Source organism: Mixophyes fleayi, chromosome 5 (genome assembly GCF_038048845.1).
Source record: "Mixophyes fleayi isolate aMixFle1 chromosome 5, aMixFle1.hap1, whole genome shotgun sequence".
Lineage (NCBI taxonomy): Eukaryota > Metazoa > Chordata > Amphibia > Anura > Limnodynastidae > Mixophyes > Mixophyes fleayi.
Genome location: NC_134406.1, coordinates 48,346,846 through 48,361,602, shown reverse-complemented (window position 1 = coordinate 48,361,602; position 14,757 = coordinate 48,346,846). Strand labels below are relative to the sequence as shown.

General features: G+C 41.2%; 1 protein-coding gene across 10 annotated transcripts in view; it reads right to left on the bottom strand.

The window, feature by feature from the left end:
• Positions 1-14,757, bottom strand: part of KMT2C (lysine methyltransferase 2C) — a 183,614-nt gene that overhangs the window by 8,685 nt on the left and 160,172 nt on the right. For 8 of the 10 annotated variants that reach the window (XM_075212141.1, XM_075212140.1, XM_075212145.1 and 5 more), the window contains 13 exons: positions 13,513-13,722; positions 7,469-7,633; positions 6,864-7,002; positions 6,585-6,732; positions 5,846-6,024; positions 5,476-5,627; positions 4,945-5,188; positions 4,244-4,383; positions 3,507-3,611; positions 2,256-3,378; positions 1,779-1,915; positions 585-727; positions 165-333 (listed from right to left, as the gene is read on the bottom strand). In XM_075212141.1, coding sequence (XP_075068242.1) covers positions 165-333; positions 585-727; positions 1,779-1,915; positions 2,256-3,378; positions 3,507-3,611; positions 4,244-4,383; positions 4,945-5,188; positions 5,476-5,627; positions 5,846-6,024; positions 6,585-6,732; positions 6,864-7,002; positions 7,469-7,633; positions 13,513-13,722 — 3,054 coding nt within the window. The remainder of the gene's footprint in view (positions 1-164; positions 334-584; positions 728-1,778; positions 1,916-2,255; positions 3,379-3,506; positions 3,612-4,243; positions 4,384-4,944; positions 5,189-5,475; positions 5,628-5,845; positions 6,025-6,584; positions 6,733-6,863; positions 7,003-7,468; positions 7,634-13,512; positions 13,723-14,757) is intronic. The other 2 variants (XM_075212142.1, XM_075212149.1) reach the window with 1 other exon arrangement.

Genomic DNA, 14,757 nt, shown 5'->3' with positions numbered 1-14,757 from the left:
TTTTGTCATCTATGGAAAGCTATAACATCTTATACGGCATCTAATTCCCAGTATGGCAATTTCAACTATGTCAGTTAAAAACATGCACTTATTTTCTTAAAAGTTACATATATTTAAGGAAGAAAAAGCCCCACTCGCTTAAACCAAAGAAATGTACAACCCACCTGAATTCGAGACCTGGCCAGATACACATTGGATTTCCATTCAGTCTTCATCTTCCGGTACTGAGAGGATTTGGAATGGACGAACTGCTTGCTGTATGGAGCATTCAGCTCTCCAGTGACTGTGCTCTGGAAGGACTTTGAAGTGCTGGTGCTATTCAATGTATGAGGCCTGCAAGTGTTTGCATTGCAATACAAAACATAACAAAGGAAAACTGAAGATTACTTCTGCCAATGAAAGTTCTCTAATTGCAGGATTTGGGAAAACATAAGGCAAGCTATTACAGACAACACTGCAGTTGTAGAAAGCACATGCATACACAGCCAAAAGACAACAGGGTTTGGAAGCAACAAACAAAAGCACAGAGGGCTGTAGTTGCCGGAAACCCTGGGCTGTATAATGTGAAATGAAAAAGAAAATACCTTAACACAAACCTCTTCACATGATTATTCATCTTGGGCTCTGAGCGGGCGCTGCCAGAAGGATTGATGGCCAGAGGGAGCTCCATCAATGGGTTTCGACCGTAACGGAAAGTGTAATTCTCACAAGCCTCGACTCCTGGGAGCTGCAGAGTAAAAAGTGCAAACGGAGAAGAACATAGATCACCTATCAGTCCACGGCATTCTGTTACCGAGGACACCAAATGGTTTTTCACTGGAGTTTCCTGCAGTTACTTACACGCAGCCTATATGTGGGATGATGCACAGACTACAGTCAAATAGACTTCTGTTACAATATAAAGACAAGTGGTGGTCATAGGCAGAGTGCTTTTATACAGGTTACTGAATGCATTATCCCTTATAACTGGCCAAGCCACATGACTTAAAGACCGTAGTCCAAAACAATGTCGGAAAGACTAATTATCAGCCTCCTGGGGCTAATTATCTTATGCTCCTAGCTGGCGATTGGCTGCTCTATGTATTTAAGGTATGTAGAAAGCCTCCCTGTCGGTTACAGTGTTCAATTCCTGGCTGCTGACCTGCTCCTGTTCTGCCGATTCCTGGATTCCTTAGTGTATGACCTTTGGCTTGTTACCCTTGTTTGCTGCCGGCCCTGACCTTTTGCCTGAACCCGACCACGCTGCCAGCTGTCATCACCTCCTATTCCCGTACTGCGGCATTACTCATAAGCTTGCTCTACGTTGAGTTTAAAACCTGGGGGCATCTGAGTACCTGTGAGCATATCCAGCTTTACAAAAAAGGCGGCTGCTATAGGTGAAGACCTCTGCTGAAAGTTCAGTAAGCTTATGATAATAGCTGGTAGCCGTAACACAAGTCACATTCAGTAAGATAATGAAATAGCTAAGAATGATGTAAAATAATGCAGTGTAAGATTTGCACACTTATTTCTAGACTATTATCACTGTAGTGGCCCATTACTTGAAAACAATTGTCTTGCTACATATGTGGACAGCTGGGATGATTAAGAATGAATGATTTTCTAGCATACTGAAAATTACAAGCATATCACAATTAAATTACTGCATGTAAAAATTGTTGAATTAAACTATTGGTTATAATTTTCACTGTTATTTATAAAATATCTGCATGTGTTGGCAGTTAAAAAAAACACTGGCACATAATCAGCCTGTTCTACTAAGTCTGAGGGTAACATACCGATTCCGCTATCCTTGCAACAGCAGATACAGTTAAACCAAAAAGATCTTCCCCTTTTATGTACACTGGAAACAGCCTGAGAATTTCAGAGTCTTTCCTACAGTTTGCAACAGGTTCCAGAATTTTGTCCCAAGCACCTAAAAGAAAAAAACATTTGCACATTATAAAACCAAAAGGCATAACAACTGCAATACAACTAAGGGGCTAAGGCAAGTTCAGTCCCATTGAACCATATGATCCATTAACAAAATACAAAACAATATCAAAGAACAGAACTTACTACGCACATAAAAAGCAAACTACAATTAGGCTTCAAGTCATGACAAATCACGTAAGAATTTAAGATTTGTACTTTTTATTGATAATATCCAAATTAAAAGCAAAACCTTACATCTCAAAACCTCTCGAACTAAACATTCTCTGGCCAAAAACCTACAGACTGACTATAAATACAATAACTACTGATATTTTGCCCACCTTTTGGTGTAGTATCTGTAAGAACAAGGTCTTCATATCCCTGTTCATTTACTCGGATGACAAACAAAGGCAATCCATCTCTCTCTTCAATGGAACAAAGGTACCGGCAGCGTCGGTTGGCATAACGCATGCTCCAGTACAACCTGCTGGCTTCATAACCCACGGGGAAGAGAGCAGTTGCAGAGTGGAAGTCCTGCATTTGCTGTGGCAGCAGCTGACCAATTGCATGGAAGATCAGACTGCCAACACGAAAAGTGTGGTCACGTTCCCCGCGCTGGACAATGCTCGCTATCTGTCGCACCTCGTCGCGTTGAACATAAACTCTACGAAAGACTGCAAAATAGGTCAGTTCTTGCTCATGAGCTCCCTTTGGCTTGTGCATGGGGCAAAGCATAGTTTTGTCTTTAAAAAACATGCATTGTGCTTTTATTGCACAGGTGAAGTGATAAATATTGGTGCACCTTAATCTGTGGCAACCACTGGTGGCTCCCATTTTATGACAAAACACACACTTCATCTGCAGACCTCGTCTTAATGCCAGTTCCACGTTAATTAAGGCACCAGCCTGTGTCTCATAGACCTCAGTAGACCAAAGAGCACAGTTTAAATGGACCCAGAGGTCAAGGTCAAGATTCAGAAGCCTTGCGGGTCCATCTGTCATTCCATCACCTTCTTCATGGCAGAAACAACATTTTCTAAAATCTTTGGGCAGAGGATCTGGCTTCAGAGACGTTCCCAGTCTTCTCAAAAATTCATCTATGTCATCCTCACATTGAGGCTTGAAAGGCATCTTGGGAATAACAATTTGAATATTCCATTTTTTCCACTTCATTCCTCTCCACCTCTTGCTGACAGGGCGAAAATCATCCAGACCGCTGTGAACAGCTCTTGGCCGCGGTTTTAACTTCACAGTGACTTTCAGTTCATCTGGCTTTGCCTCGACTTTAGCAGATTCAAAAGCAGCAGGAGGGAAAGATATAGGAGGAGATAAGGATGGCGAAAACTTTTCCTGCAGTAGGGGAAGGCAATGAACGTCCATGGTGGAAGTGTTGTTGCTGTACTGATGACAGGACTTTGGTTGAGAATCCTTAAATGATGGTGGTGTAAAGGAGCGATCTGGGCCCTGAAAAGAAGCAACAATTAGTTGTATCACTAAAACAAAATATGAAAATTGTTCTATCTGGATGGATGGTCTCAAAACATTGCTATTATAAAGTTAACCTATGAATCGCCCGGATTCCTGCTTATTACCTTGATCTCATTGCTCTTTGCCTGTGCAGCAGAATACAGCAGAAAACAGTTGTTGCTGCAGAAGACGAGCTCACCATCCATCGGTCCTGGATTGTGAACGAATTCCTGACAATCGGAAATAATGGTTAATAGCTAGGAAAATTCCGCTTATTCCACAAAAAATAAATATTTCTAAAAACAATTGTGGACATCTGTGTTAAGTAGACATTATATAAAGGTTATTTTGAATGCTATTAAAGAGATGCATAACATTAGCATACATATATGCCTAGTGCATATAGTAATTTTAGTATGGAGCCATCACTGGATAAAAAGGAATTGTAGGCAGTTTTACACAGTACCTTGTGCTCTATGTATGGCCTAAAAAGAGCTAAATCCCTCCACCTGGGAGAGAGCATGAAATATCTTGGTGCACTGTACGCAAGTGCTAAATGCTGACTGCAGAGATGAATTCATGCTCTGTCCCGGTCGTTTCCACCTACATCACAGCGCACCTGCCTTGCGAGTGCAGAGTCACCAGGGAGTGAGTGTAAGTCCATCTCTGCAGCCAATATCTGCATACAGCGCATGGATATATTTCAGCTCTTCTCCCCTGTGGCCATTCATCAGAAAGAGGCCATTTTACATAGGTTCTCCTTAATAGAAGCTGTGGAATATATCCGACTCTGACATAAGATCATGTATGCTCAAGTGAAACGTTAGAACTCATAAATGAAATGAAATGATGGAATTTATACCTGTTTGAGAAAATGTCGATCTCTTAGAGATTTCCGTACACCGTTTCCAAAAACCACAACCTTGCAGTGACAGCACCACGATTGCCTCAACGCTTGAGAATCCCCCATAATGGGGTTGTGAGGTCTGTATCCTGGGATACCTGGGAATATAATACAGTAACTAGATCACACTTATCTTACTACCCTTGCACCTGTTGGACACCCTTCTATTAATTTCTCTCTGCGATGTCTGTCGTAGGATATTTTGTAGTGGGTAGAGGTGCATTATATGTGCATTTCATATTTTCATGCATATACTGTACAATTTTGCATTGCACTGTTCATGGTGTAGGCATAGGCTTCATAATGCAAGTGCAGTAGTCCTATTAAAATACTACAGCTAGTTCTGATCCAGACACAAGACATAAAACAAAATTTAAAAAGCAATTAAGGTCTCAGTAACAATATCACTTTCCAATTTCCTCTCATGTAGATGGTCAAATTAAAAAGGCTGAGTGGCTGGATCACAATGGAGTTTGGTAACACTGTCAACAGATGACTGTACAGATGACGGGACACAGATTTCCCAATGTGCCCAAAAATTCTTCTGATCAGTTTTGAATGAAAAAATGCTTGGTCACCACAATTGTAATGGGGAGCAATAGCGTCAATGTCAGCCCACTCTGCCAATACATTAGGATAAATACATCATAAAGACTCACCGTTACTATTGGGTATGAATGGCAAGTTGTGAGGTTTCATGCCATATGGTCCAATAAATCTGGCTGGAGGTATAGATCCTGGTCTGGGACGCTGACGTAATAGCTGGTGTCTGTATTCCATATTAGAGTGCATTCTGTGCCCATTCATTAGGATGACAGAATCAGGAGCACTGCTCACTTCGTAGCTGGTAGGAATGTGGACTTGCAGCAGATCTGCAAATGCCGCAACTACTCCACTGATATTCTACACAAAAAGAATATATATTGTAATCAAAAAGTAAATTCAGACCACTTTCTAGTTTATCCTAGTCCGAACCGAATATATATATATATATGAAACGCATTGCATAGTTAAAAAAATCCACAATTGCTGACATTAGCAAATACAAATCTAAACACACAAAATAAATCCAGCAAGGCACACTGTAATGAAAGGTCCTTTGTACTGATGCATAAAGCTAAAACCACAGGAGCTACAGTGTCTGTTGGGGCCAAGGGTAAGAAGCTATAACTATTAATATATAGATTTACCTCAGCGGCTGTAGGATGCAAAGTGATTGCCACAGAGATGAGACCAGACTTCGGTCCATTTGGTGCTTGTACAAACTGTGATCCAAAAAACAAGGTACCCGTTCCTGGCTCTCTCTTCATTCCAAAATCTCTGGCTTCTGATCCTGGAAATACTGAAAGCAGAATGACCAAGTTACTCATAACCATTTCCTGCACAGCTCCAAGATTTCCAACAACATATCAATTTCAATGAAGACATCAATAGAAACCAATCGGTTTGCAGGGGTGGGAAGAGAGGGGGGTGAGCGGTTAATTATGAAATGTTTGCTTTAATGCAAAGGTCATAGTGATCAGTAATTATTGTCACGTGTAATGGCTGCATCCCGAATACCTTTTCCTGTGCTGCTCGGTAGTATTGGAATGATTGGTGATGGAGCCGGATCTGGTGGCTCCTCCTTCACTAGTGATAAGTCTGGGTACCTGCTAATTTCCATTCCGACCACACTTTCAGGCGATGAGGAGGGCACAAAACTGTCAGGACTGTCCCTGGCATCACAGTGATCCTGAACCCTGGTGAAAATTACATGCACATCATTAATTTGTGCATATAAGTAGGACTCACATAAACAAGCAGAGAGCATTCTGGCTTTCCTAACACTTTATGCCCATTTAAATTACCAAGTCCATAAAGGATTATATTTTACATTCTATTAATTTCCCATTTCTGCAAACATTCACATATTGATAAAACAGTGTTTGTAGTCAAGTCAAGCTTTAGTTGTAGTCTGCCCTCCAGTGGTGACTACCACTAACACACCATAAAGCTTTACATGAAGATAAATCTATACTGAGAATATTAATGACTATTACTGAAGCCGGCGGATGGCAGGTGAATGACTTGTCAGGAGAACAGAAATTTCATGACACTATATAATCAGAGTGCTCCAAATTCCCACATCATTATGAGTGCAAAACCTTAGAAGAAAATACATCAAACCATTGCAGGTCCATATTTAAATACATAAGAACGCAGTACTTCACATGCTAGGGCTTACAATTTAAAAGAAAATGTATGAAAAAGTAGGTGAAATGTTAAAGGAATACATGCTTGTTCTGTACAGTGGCCTTACCTCAGCTCCTCCTGATTGTTGTGGGGTGGAGTAGGTAATGAAGCTGGGACATCCACTGATTTAGGTCCCTGAGTCATGGCTCTAGCCAACAAGTCGTCCTGGGACCTGAAAGGCAGCTGAAATTGTTTGGGTCCCAGAACTTTGGTAACTGTAAAAGCGGAAGAAAAAAGAAAAGAAAAGAAAACTTTAGTGTAAGGCAATAGGGTAATATCTAGAAAGTGTACGGTTTTAAGAAAACTGATTTGTAGAAAAACAAAAATGGGAAAATTGAATGTATACCATGGCCTCCAAGAATAGCAGCCTTTCCTGCCAGCTCCTCAGTGGTGGCATAGCCATTCACCATCTTCTGGCAGACCACAGGGGGCGGAGTGGGAGGCAGAGACGCTGGCGGAGTGGGTGGATTACTGAGATTATTTTGCTGTAAAAAAACACAGAAGACACAGAAACATTACTACACTTCATTTTAGCAGATTACTAGAAATACGGTGGGGGGGGGGGGACACACGAACTTCTGTAACATAAATGCTAGTAAAGGAGATTTTAGTCTCATCAGTGTTGGTGCGAGTTTCACCTCTTATTTATTTGTACACTTCAGGAAGCACAAATAATGATCTCAAATGGGAGAATAGGCTCTAAAATAATATAATAATATACTCAATGGAGAAAAAGGTTTAGCTGGGATATACTTTTCTACCATTATAAAACATATGGGTATATCCTATTTGTATTGATGTATGTGAGCTGGAACTGCAGATGTAAAATACACAGAAGCAGCAGACCACAGTAACGACACTGCAGATCAAATACTTTGTAGCTCTCATACAGGGTAGCGCCCTTGTTACACCTAGCAAAGAAAGACCTACACAACATATTAAAGAACAAACCTTAAAGATCAACTGGGAATAATAATCTGAAACCCCGTCAAGGGAGGCGCAGCCAAATGTGCCCAGCAGACGACTCCCAGCACTCATAGGGCCTGTCCCATATGGGAGAAATTGTGCAAAATTCATTCCAACAATTGGCTCAATTAGAGGAAGCAGAGAAAGTTGCTGAAGAGAAATTAAAAACAGCATGTCAGTTATGGCTGGGGAAGTAATCAGGAACTTAATGCAATGATTAAATAGAACACTCATTTTGCAGTGGAAATACAAGTCTGCAGATTAAGACGTTTGGAAAGAATAGAAGTAGGCATTTATAAAAACACATACAGCTGTTGCCATTTTGCATTGCAGACTTTTTTCGCCTGTAAACAGTACATTTCTATCAGCAATAGTATATTTTATGTGCAGCAAAATAACTATTCCTCACTATCACGCATGTCCTCCGCCTCCACACAACATTGTATGAGGGTCTTGTACATAATCTAATTTGATACACATCTAATTCTATCACAATGTAAATGTCAAAAATAAGCAATGTCCAAGTGTTTAAGATCGCCAAGCATTTATTACAATGACAAAAGAAATAACTAAGTAGATTTTTTTTTTTATAGTTTATTACAAAACTTTACTGAAAGCCACCAAATCCTCTCTATGTAAATAGAGAGAAAATAGAATTATCAAAGCATTTGTGCAAAGGAATAATACAAATAAAATAAAAAAGATGCCTTATGTAAAAACAATTAACTACTAAAATTCAAACATATGTAAACATTTTCAAATGTTGCAGAACAAATCTGACATTATTTACATTTGTTGGGCAGCCAGTGTAACCTACTGTTCTCTAATCAGCCATTTCAGATTAAGAGGTGCTATCTGGGTGATTGAAAAGGATTTATAATATCTGCATACAGGAAAAATATTTTCAGCCCAGGATCAAAGCTTTCCCTCATGTGGTAGAAAAGGTCTGGAATAGTTGTGTGCCATAACGCCACTTCTCTACTGCTTTCATTGTAAACCTATCAAACGCCATTCACTTATATTTTCCATTCCACCACTTCTAAACTTCCACTTTGACCACTGCTGATAAGTACTTTAAACTTTAGACCTGTCCATACACAGTAATTGTATCCATATATTGTCCGATCTGGCCTGAGTATCCAGCAGCAGGATCTATGACAGTTTAGCATGTTTTCTAGTAGCCCCCATCAATATCTGAAAAATCAGATGTTGACTGGGATCAGTGGTCTTTCCTGGCCTATACATGCCATGATTTGTGGCAAGCTAACAATGAAATGATCTAAACGGCTGGCAGAATTGCAGAGTGTATGGGCACCCTAACAGTTTAGTTGATCAAATTGATCAACCAATGTACAGTCTCTCACCATACTAGATCAAAAAAAGAGGATTTATATACTCACGCTAAATCCGTTTCTCCGATTCCGTCTGGGGGACACTGCTTACCATGGGTTGTGGAGGGGAGCATGGGGAGTTGGCACCTAGCTAGTTAAACTTTAGCACTGCTGACAGACCCCTCCCCTCTACAATCCCCCCGCCTCTTCCTCCTCAGTTAATTTAAAAAGCCCCAAGGAGATAGGTCAATCAAACAAGAGCATACAGAGGAAAGGCAGAAGGGAGGGATCGCAGTGTCCCCCAGACAGAATCAGATTTAACGTGAGTATATAAATCCTCTTTTCTCTTTCATCCAGTCTGTGGGACACTGCTTACCATGGGGACGTTCTAAAGCAGCCCCCTAAGGGTGGGACTGCTCTGAAAGCCCTGCTCGTAGAGCACTACGAGCGAAGTTTGCATCCGCGGAAGCGAATACATTAAACTGATAGAATTTGGTAAATGTGTGGACAGAAGACCAGGTGGCGGCCCTGCAAAGCTGGTCAGCAGAAGCCCCATATCTTGCTGCCCATGACACCACTACCGGTCTGGTGGAATGGGCCGTAAGTCTCTCCGGCACAGAAAGGTTAGCTCTTATGTAAGCCTGCTTAATAGTTGCCGTAATCCATCTTGCAATGGACTGTTTTGAGGCTGGCCAGCCCCTTTTGTTAGAATCATATAGGACAAACAGGGAATCGGTTCGTCTAATTTGAGATGTTCTTTTGACGTAAATCCGGAGAGCCCTAATCACATCTAACTTTTCCATAGACTGCAGATCAGACTGAGAAGTAGATGAGAAAACTGGAACTACAATTTCCTGGTTTAAATGGAAGGATGACACCACCTTTGGAATAAAGGAGGGAATAGTTCTCAAAACTGCTCTCTCTTCATAAAAAAATCAGATATGGTTCCCGGCAAGACAGAGCTCTCAATTCCGACACCCTGCGTGCCGATGCAATTGCCAAAAAAAAAAAAAACCAACCTTCCAGGTCAAACACCTAAAATCTGCCTCAAGTAAAGGCTCAAAGGGAGGCCTTTTAAGCATATCCAGTACCAGGTTAAGATCCCATGGTGCTGTAGGCGGAACATAGGGAGGCTGAATATGTAAGACCCCTTGAAGAAAAGTCTTGATGTCCGGAAAATCGGCTAATTTCATTTGAAAAAAGACTGAAATGGCCGATACCTGAACTTTTAGCCCTGCTTCTAGCCCGTCCTGAAGAAAAGCCAATAAGCGAGGGAGACGAAAGGAGGATGTGTGACATGTTCTATTTTCACACCATCTGATGTAAGCTTTCCAAATTCGATGATAGATACGAGCAGAAACTGGCTTTCGAGCTCGCATCAAAGTGTTCACTACATTGGAGGAAAAACCCCTAGCCCTCCAGAGCCTGGCTTCAACAGCCATGCCGTTAAACTGAGCTGAGGTAAATTCTGGTGATGAAAAGGACCTTGTAGAAGAAGGTCGTCTCGTGCCGGAAGACGATATCCTTGGCCCACCGCCATGGATATTATGTCTGCGTACCTCACTCGACGCGGCCATGAGGGAGCTATTAGAATCACCGGCCGGCCGCCTTGCCTCACTCGTCTGAGTACTCTGTAAAGCATGGGAATCGGGGGAAATAGATAACCCAACCTGAATTCCCATGAGATGGACATCACGTCCACCGCTATTGCCAAGGGATCTCTTACCCTTGCGCAAAACCTGTGAACTTTCCTGTTGTGTCTGGAGGCCATGAGATCTACATCCGGAAGACCCCACCTCTGAACTAGAGACTGGAGTACTTCCGGGTGGAGGGACCACTCCCCTGGCATCATCGCATTGCGACTGAGGTAGTCGGCCTCCCAATTTTTTATTCCTGGAATGAACACCGCCGATATTGCTGGAACATACTGTTCTGCCCAAAAGAATATCTGAGCTGCAACGCGCATTGCAGCTGCACTCCTGGTTCCTCCCTGTCTGTTGACATATGCCACAGCCGGGGCACTGTCGTACTGAACTCTGACTGGGTGGCTCTGAAGGAGAGTCTGGGCCCCCCAAAGAGCTAAAATAAAAAAAAATAAAAGCAGAAGCTGAAACGCTGCCCAACTCCATGGGCATCTAAAAAAAAACTGAGGAGGAAGAGGCGGGGGGATTGTAGAGGGGAGGGGTCTGTCAGCAGTGCAAAAGTTTAACTAGCTAGGTGCCAACTCCCTGTGCTCCCCTCCACAACCCATTGTAAGCAGTGTCCCCCATACTGGATGAAAGAGAAACAAAGATTATATCCAATTGGATTTGTTTCAGCAGGGTGGAAATGAGAGCAAAGACCGCGTATCAGCACATGTGACTTCATCAATTAAATTTTGCTTCTTAAAATAGTGACAGTCAGCGAGTTGGTAGAGTGGTGGCCTCTTTATTATGACCATGGAGGAAGGAAACCTGTGTCAATTATTTTCTGAAAGCACTGACACTTCTAGTCCTCCATATCATTAACACTTGGGGGATACAAAGAGAGCCAGGAACCATCGCATTCGGTTCTTGGCAACACAATCACAGCATATCTTCAAATTCAATGTGGTTTCCTCATTTAATGAGGACATAGTATCACATCACAGAACATCTCCCAACAGAGGCAGGGAGAGATATAGAGGGGGAGGAGCCATGAACAACTATGAAGAAGTTTGAAGTGCCTGCATGCCTGGATCTACACTACACCCCACCCTTTCCCTAATTTTAACTATTTTTTTTACGTAATAGACATACCTGTAACACATATATACTCCAAGAAAGCACCATCTCTCCAGAGAAACACAAATCAAAAGGAAACTTAATAGAAAATTAAAAAAAAAATAATGACACAGACGCACCAGAAACAGCAACAATTGGTTTAGTGACAATAGGGAGGACAACTCTTCGCTCATGAAGCAGTTAAACAGTAAGGCAACATGTACAGGCAGCTTCCATTACATTCATAACTTTAATCTGATAGTAGGGACACCCTCCATGTGTGTAGAACAGATGGTCACAGGCATGACTAGATTGTAATGGTGTATTACATACTGTGGTGAATTTTAATAGTACAACTTTTACTTTAAATTCACTAGTCCTTTTACCAGTCGGAGCAACTTTCAAAGAGTTATTTAGAAATTAGCAATTGCAGTGATTTGGTTTTTCTATTTCCCCCTCTATTGCATGATTAATGTATATGTATGTATATATTTATTCCATTAGTTTTATTTACTTGGATTAGTCCTGCAAAAACGGGATTTTTATACTTCTGTTAAATCGTTTTTTATTTCAGTCCAGCAAAAAATGCTGGGTTATCGAGTGCGGTGTAGGAGCTTGGGCAGTATTGAAATGCCCTCCTAAAATACACAGTGACTGTTGGGGACCCATCAGCATTTACTAACAAAGTCCCAAGGACAGAACCTGGGGTACAGAAGGACAGGTAGAGGATAAAACAAGGTTCTCCAACAAAACAACCGGAACAAGAGCTATAAGAACAGGTAATTTATACTGAACACTTCACGGGTCCTATGGATATTGGTCTTAAAGGCACTCTTCATCTGGAAACCTTTTGTAATTTAAAGAATTGAAATGCCCTATTTCAGATGGAACTTAGAAACCACCTTAGGCTGAAAAAAATGTTTTGTCTGAAGGACAGCCCTAACTTCATGAAAGATGAGGAAGGGAGTCCGCAGCTTCGAAACTCTCCTCATTGTGGAAATCGCAAAGAGAAAGGTAGTTTTCCAGGTAAGAAACTTTAACTCCACAGAATCCAGTGGTTTAAAAGGAGTGTGCTGCAAGGCTGATAGCACTAATCCCTTAAGATCCAAAGGAGCTACTGGGGGGGATGTATGGTGACTGCACATGCATCACTCCCTGAAGAAAGGTCTTCTGGTAAAAGTGCAAGTTAGACACAAGTCCCATTCAAACCCCACCCGCAAGGAGAGAAGTAACGGTCCAACTAGAAAGGAGAGATAGGAAACCTATCAGAACAGGAGATGTATGTTGTCCAGACCTTGGGAATTCCTAGTCTTGAGCATAGTCTGAACCACGCCAGTCGAGGTAAATTATGGTGCAGAAAAGTACCCTCACTTAGCAGGTCTGGTCTTAGAGGTATATGCCAAGATGGGCCCTCTGACATGTAGAGACCTTCCCTGTACTTCTAGGCCAATCTGGAGTCACCAGAATCCCAGAGCGCCCTCTTTCTTTTTTTGTATTTGTATTTTGTATAACCTATATTATCACAACAATGCAAGGTTTTAAAACCACGATACTCATTATACAAATACAAAACAAAATGTCTTTCCACTTTAGGACAACAACCTCCTCTAAATCCATTAGGTGAGTTCCTCGCCATTAACCGACAATTACACCATTTACCACACCAGGCAGAACTCAGATATTCTGTTCTAGGGTATTGAAAACAGCTGGGAAATTGAACATGCTATGGACCTAAAATGTGTAAACAAATGTAGCATCTCACTGGGTGACCATGGCACCTATCTAATCAGGTATCAAATGCACTACAAACCCCAACTGATTCTCCTGCCCCATGTAGTAATACAGCATTCAAAACAGGGTTCTCTATAGTGTATAAATAAAGAAAACAGGCAGCATTTTTTTTTAAGGACAGCCGAGTAGTATGAGGACAATAAAGGTTATCAAGTAGTGTTGTCACCTGCTTTATTTGAGTGAAGGTCTCAGGGTTGGTGAATAAGGCCGACTTCTGTTCTTCTTTCTTCCTCTTCTTGGAGCGTGGGGCAGCTTTCTCTGCAGTTCTCTGTACCCGCTTGTTTCTTGGTTTCTTCTTATCAATTTCAAAATCTGTTCTCTGGAGCAAGTTCTGGCTTATGTCAAAGTCCATAAGCTCCTTAGTCTCTGAGATATGCTGAAAATAATGTACAACAGTGACTGCTTTAATTGGCTTTCTTTCATTATACAAGCATTGTTAGAAGGGTATTTTTGAATGTAATATGTTCATTTTTGCGTGGCACCAGAAAACACAAAAAAACAATCAATTCCTCTTCCTCCCTACAATGTCCTCCCCCAGATTCCTGGATGGACCGGCCTTCACTTCCTGGTGGTTGGCTTCTGCCCTGTTATCAGACACTAGTTTGTTATGTGGGGGCTGGTGTATGTATGAGGTGGGGGTTAATGTTATGTGGAGACTGGTTGTGTATGGGGTTAAGTTTATGTATGGAGTGGTATGTGTGTTTTTTTAACCAATGCCTTGCCTCCAACTTGACTGTTGTCTGTATGTAGTGACTGTTGTGTGCCACAAACCAAATCTTATCTCAAAAATTGGAAATAAAAGTTGTTAAAATTTTGTTATATGCTAAATTTGGTCTTTACTTTAGGAATATGCAGCATGTTTTGGACATACTGTATATACCGTATATACTCGAGTATAAGTCGACCCGAATATAAGCAGAGGCACCTAATTTTACCACAAAAAACTGGGAAAACTTATTGACTCGAGTATAAGCCTAGGGTAGGAAATGCAGCAGCTACTGGTAACTTTTTTAGATTTATTCATTATTATGTTTTTTATTTACATCTGTATATGCATTTTTATTTTACAGATTTTTATATCATGTGTGTTTTTAATTGATTAGCTACTGAATGATTCATGTATTTTTAATCTGACTGGTTCTTTGGACATATGCACCTTTCTTTATTAAAAATTAATCAGTGGTATATTGCTATTTGTACAGATATACTGTTTGGCTTAAGTCGGAGGATAGGTGAACACTTTGAAATACACTGGGCTGATGCAAAACCCAGGCCTTTTGTGGCGCACACTGAATGTGCTTTGAAAATGACCTCAGCTGACTTTTAATGGATGGTAAAAATATGAATTGTGCTCTTGTTTTGTGCTCCTTCTACAGTGCAGCTGTAATATTGAAATTTCTCCAGGCTGTTA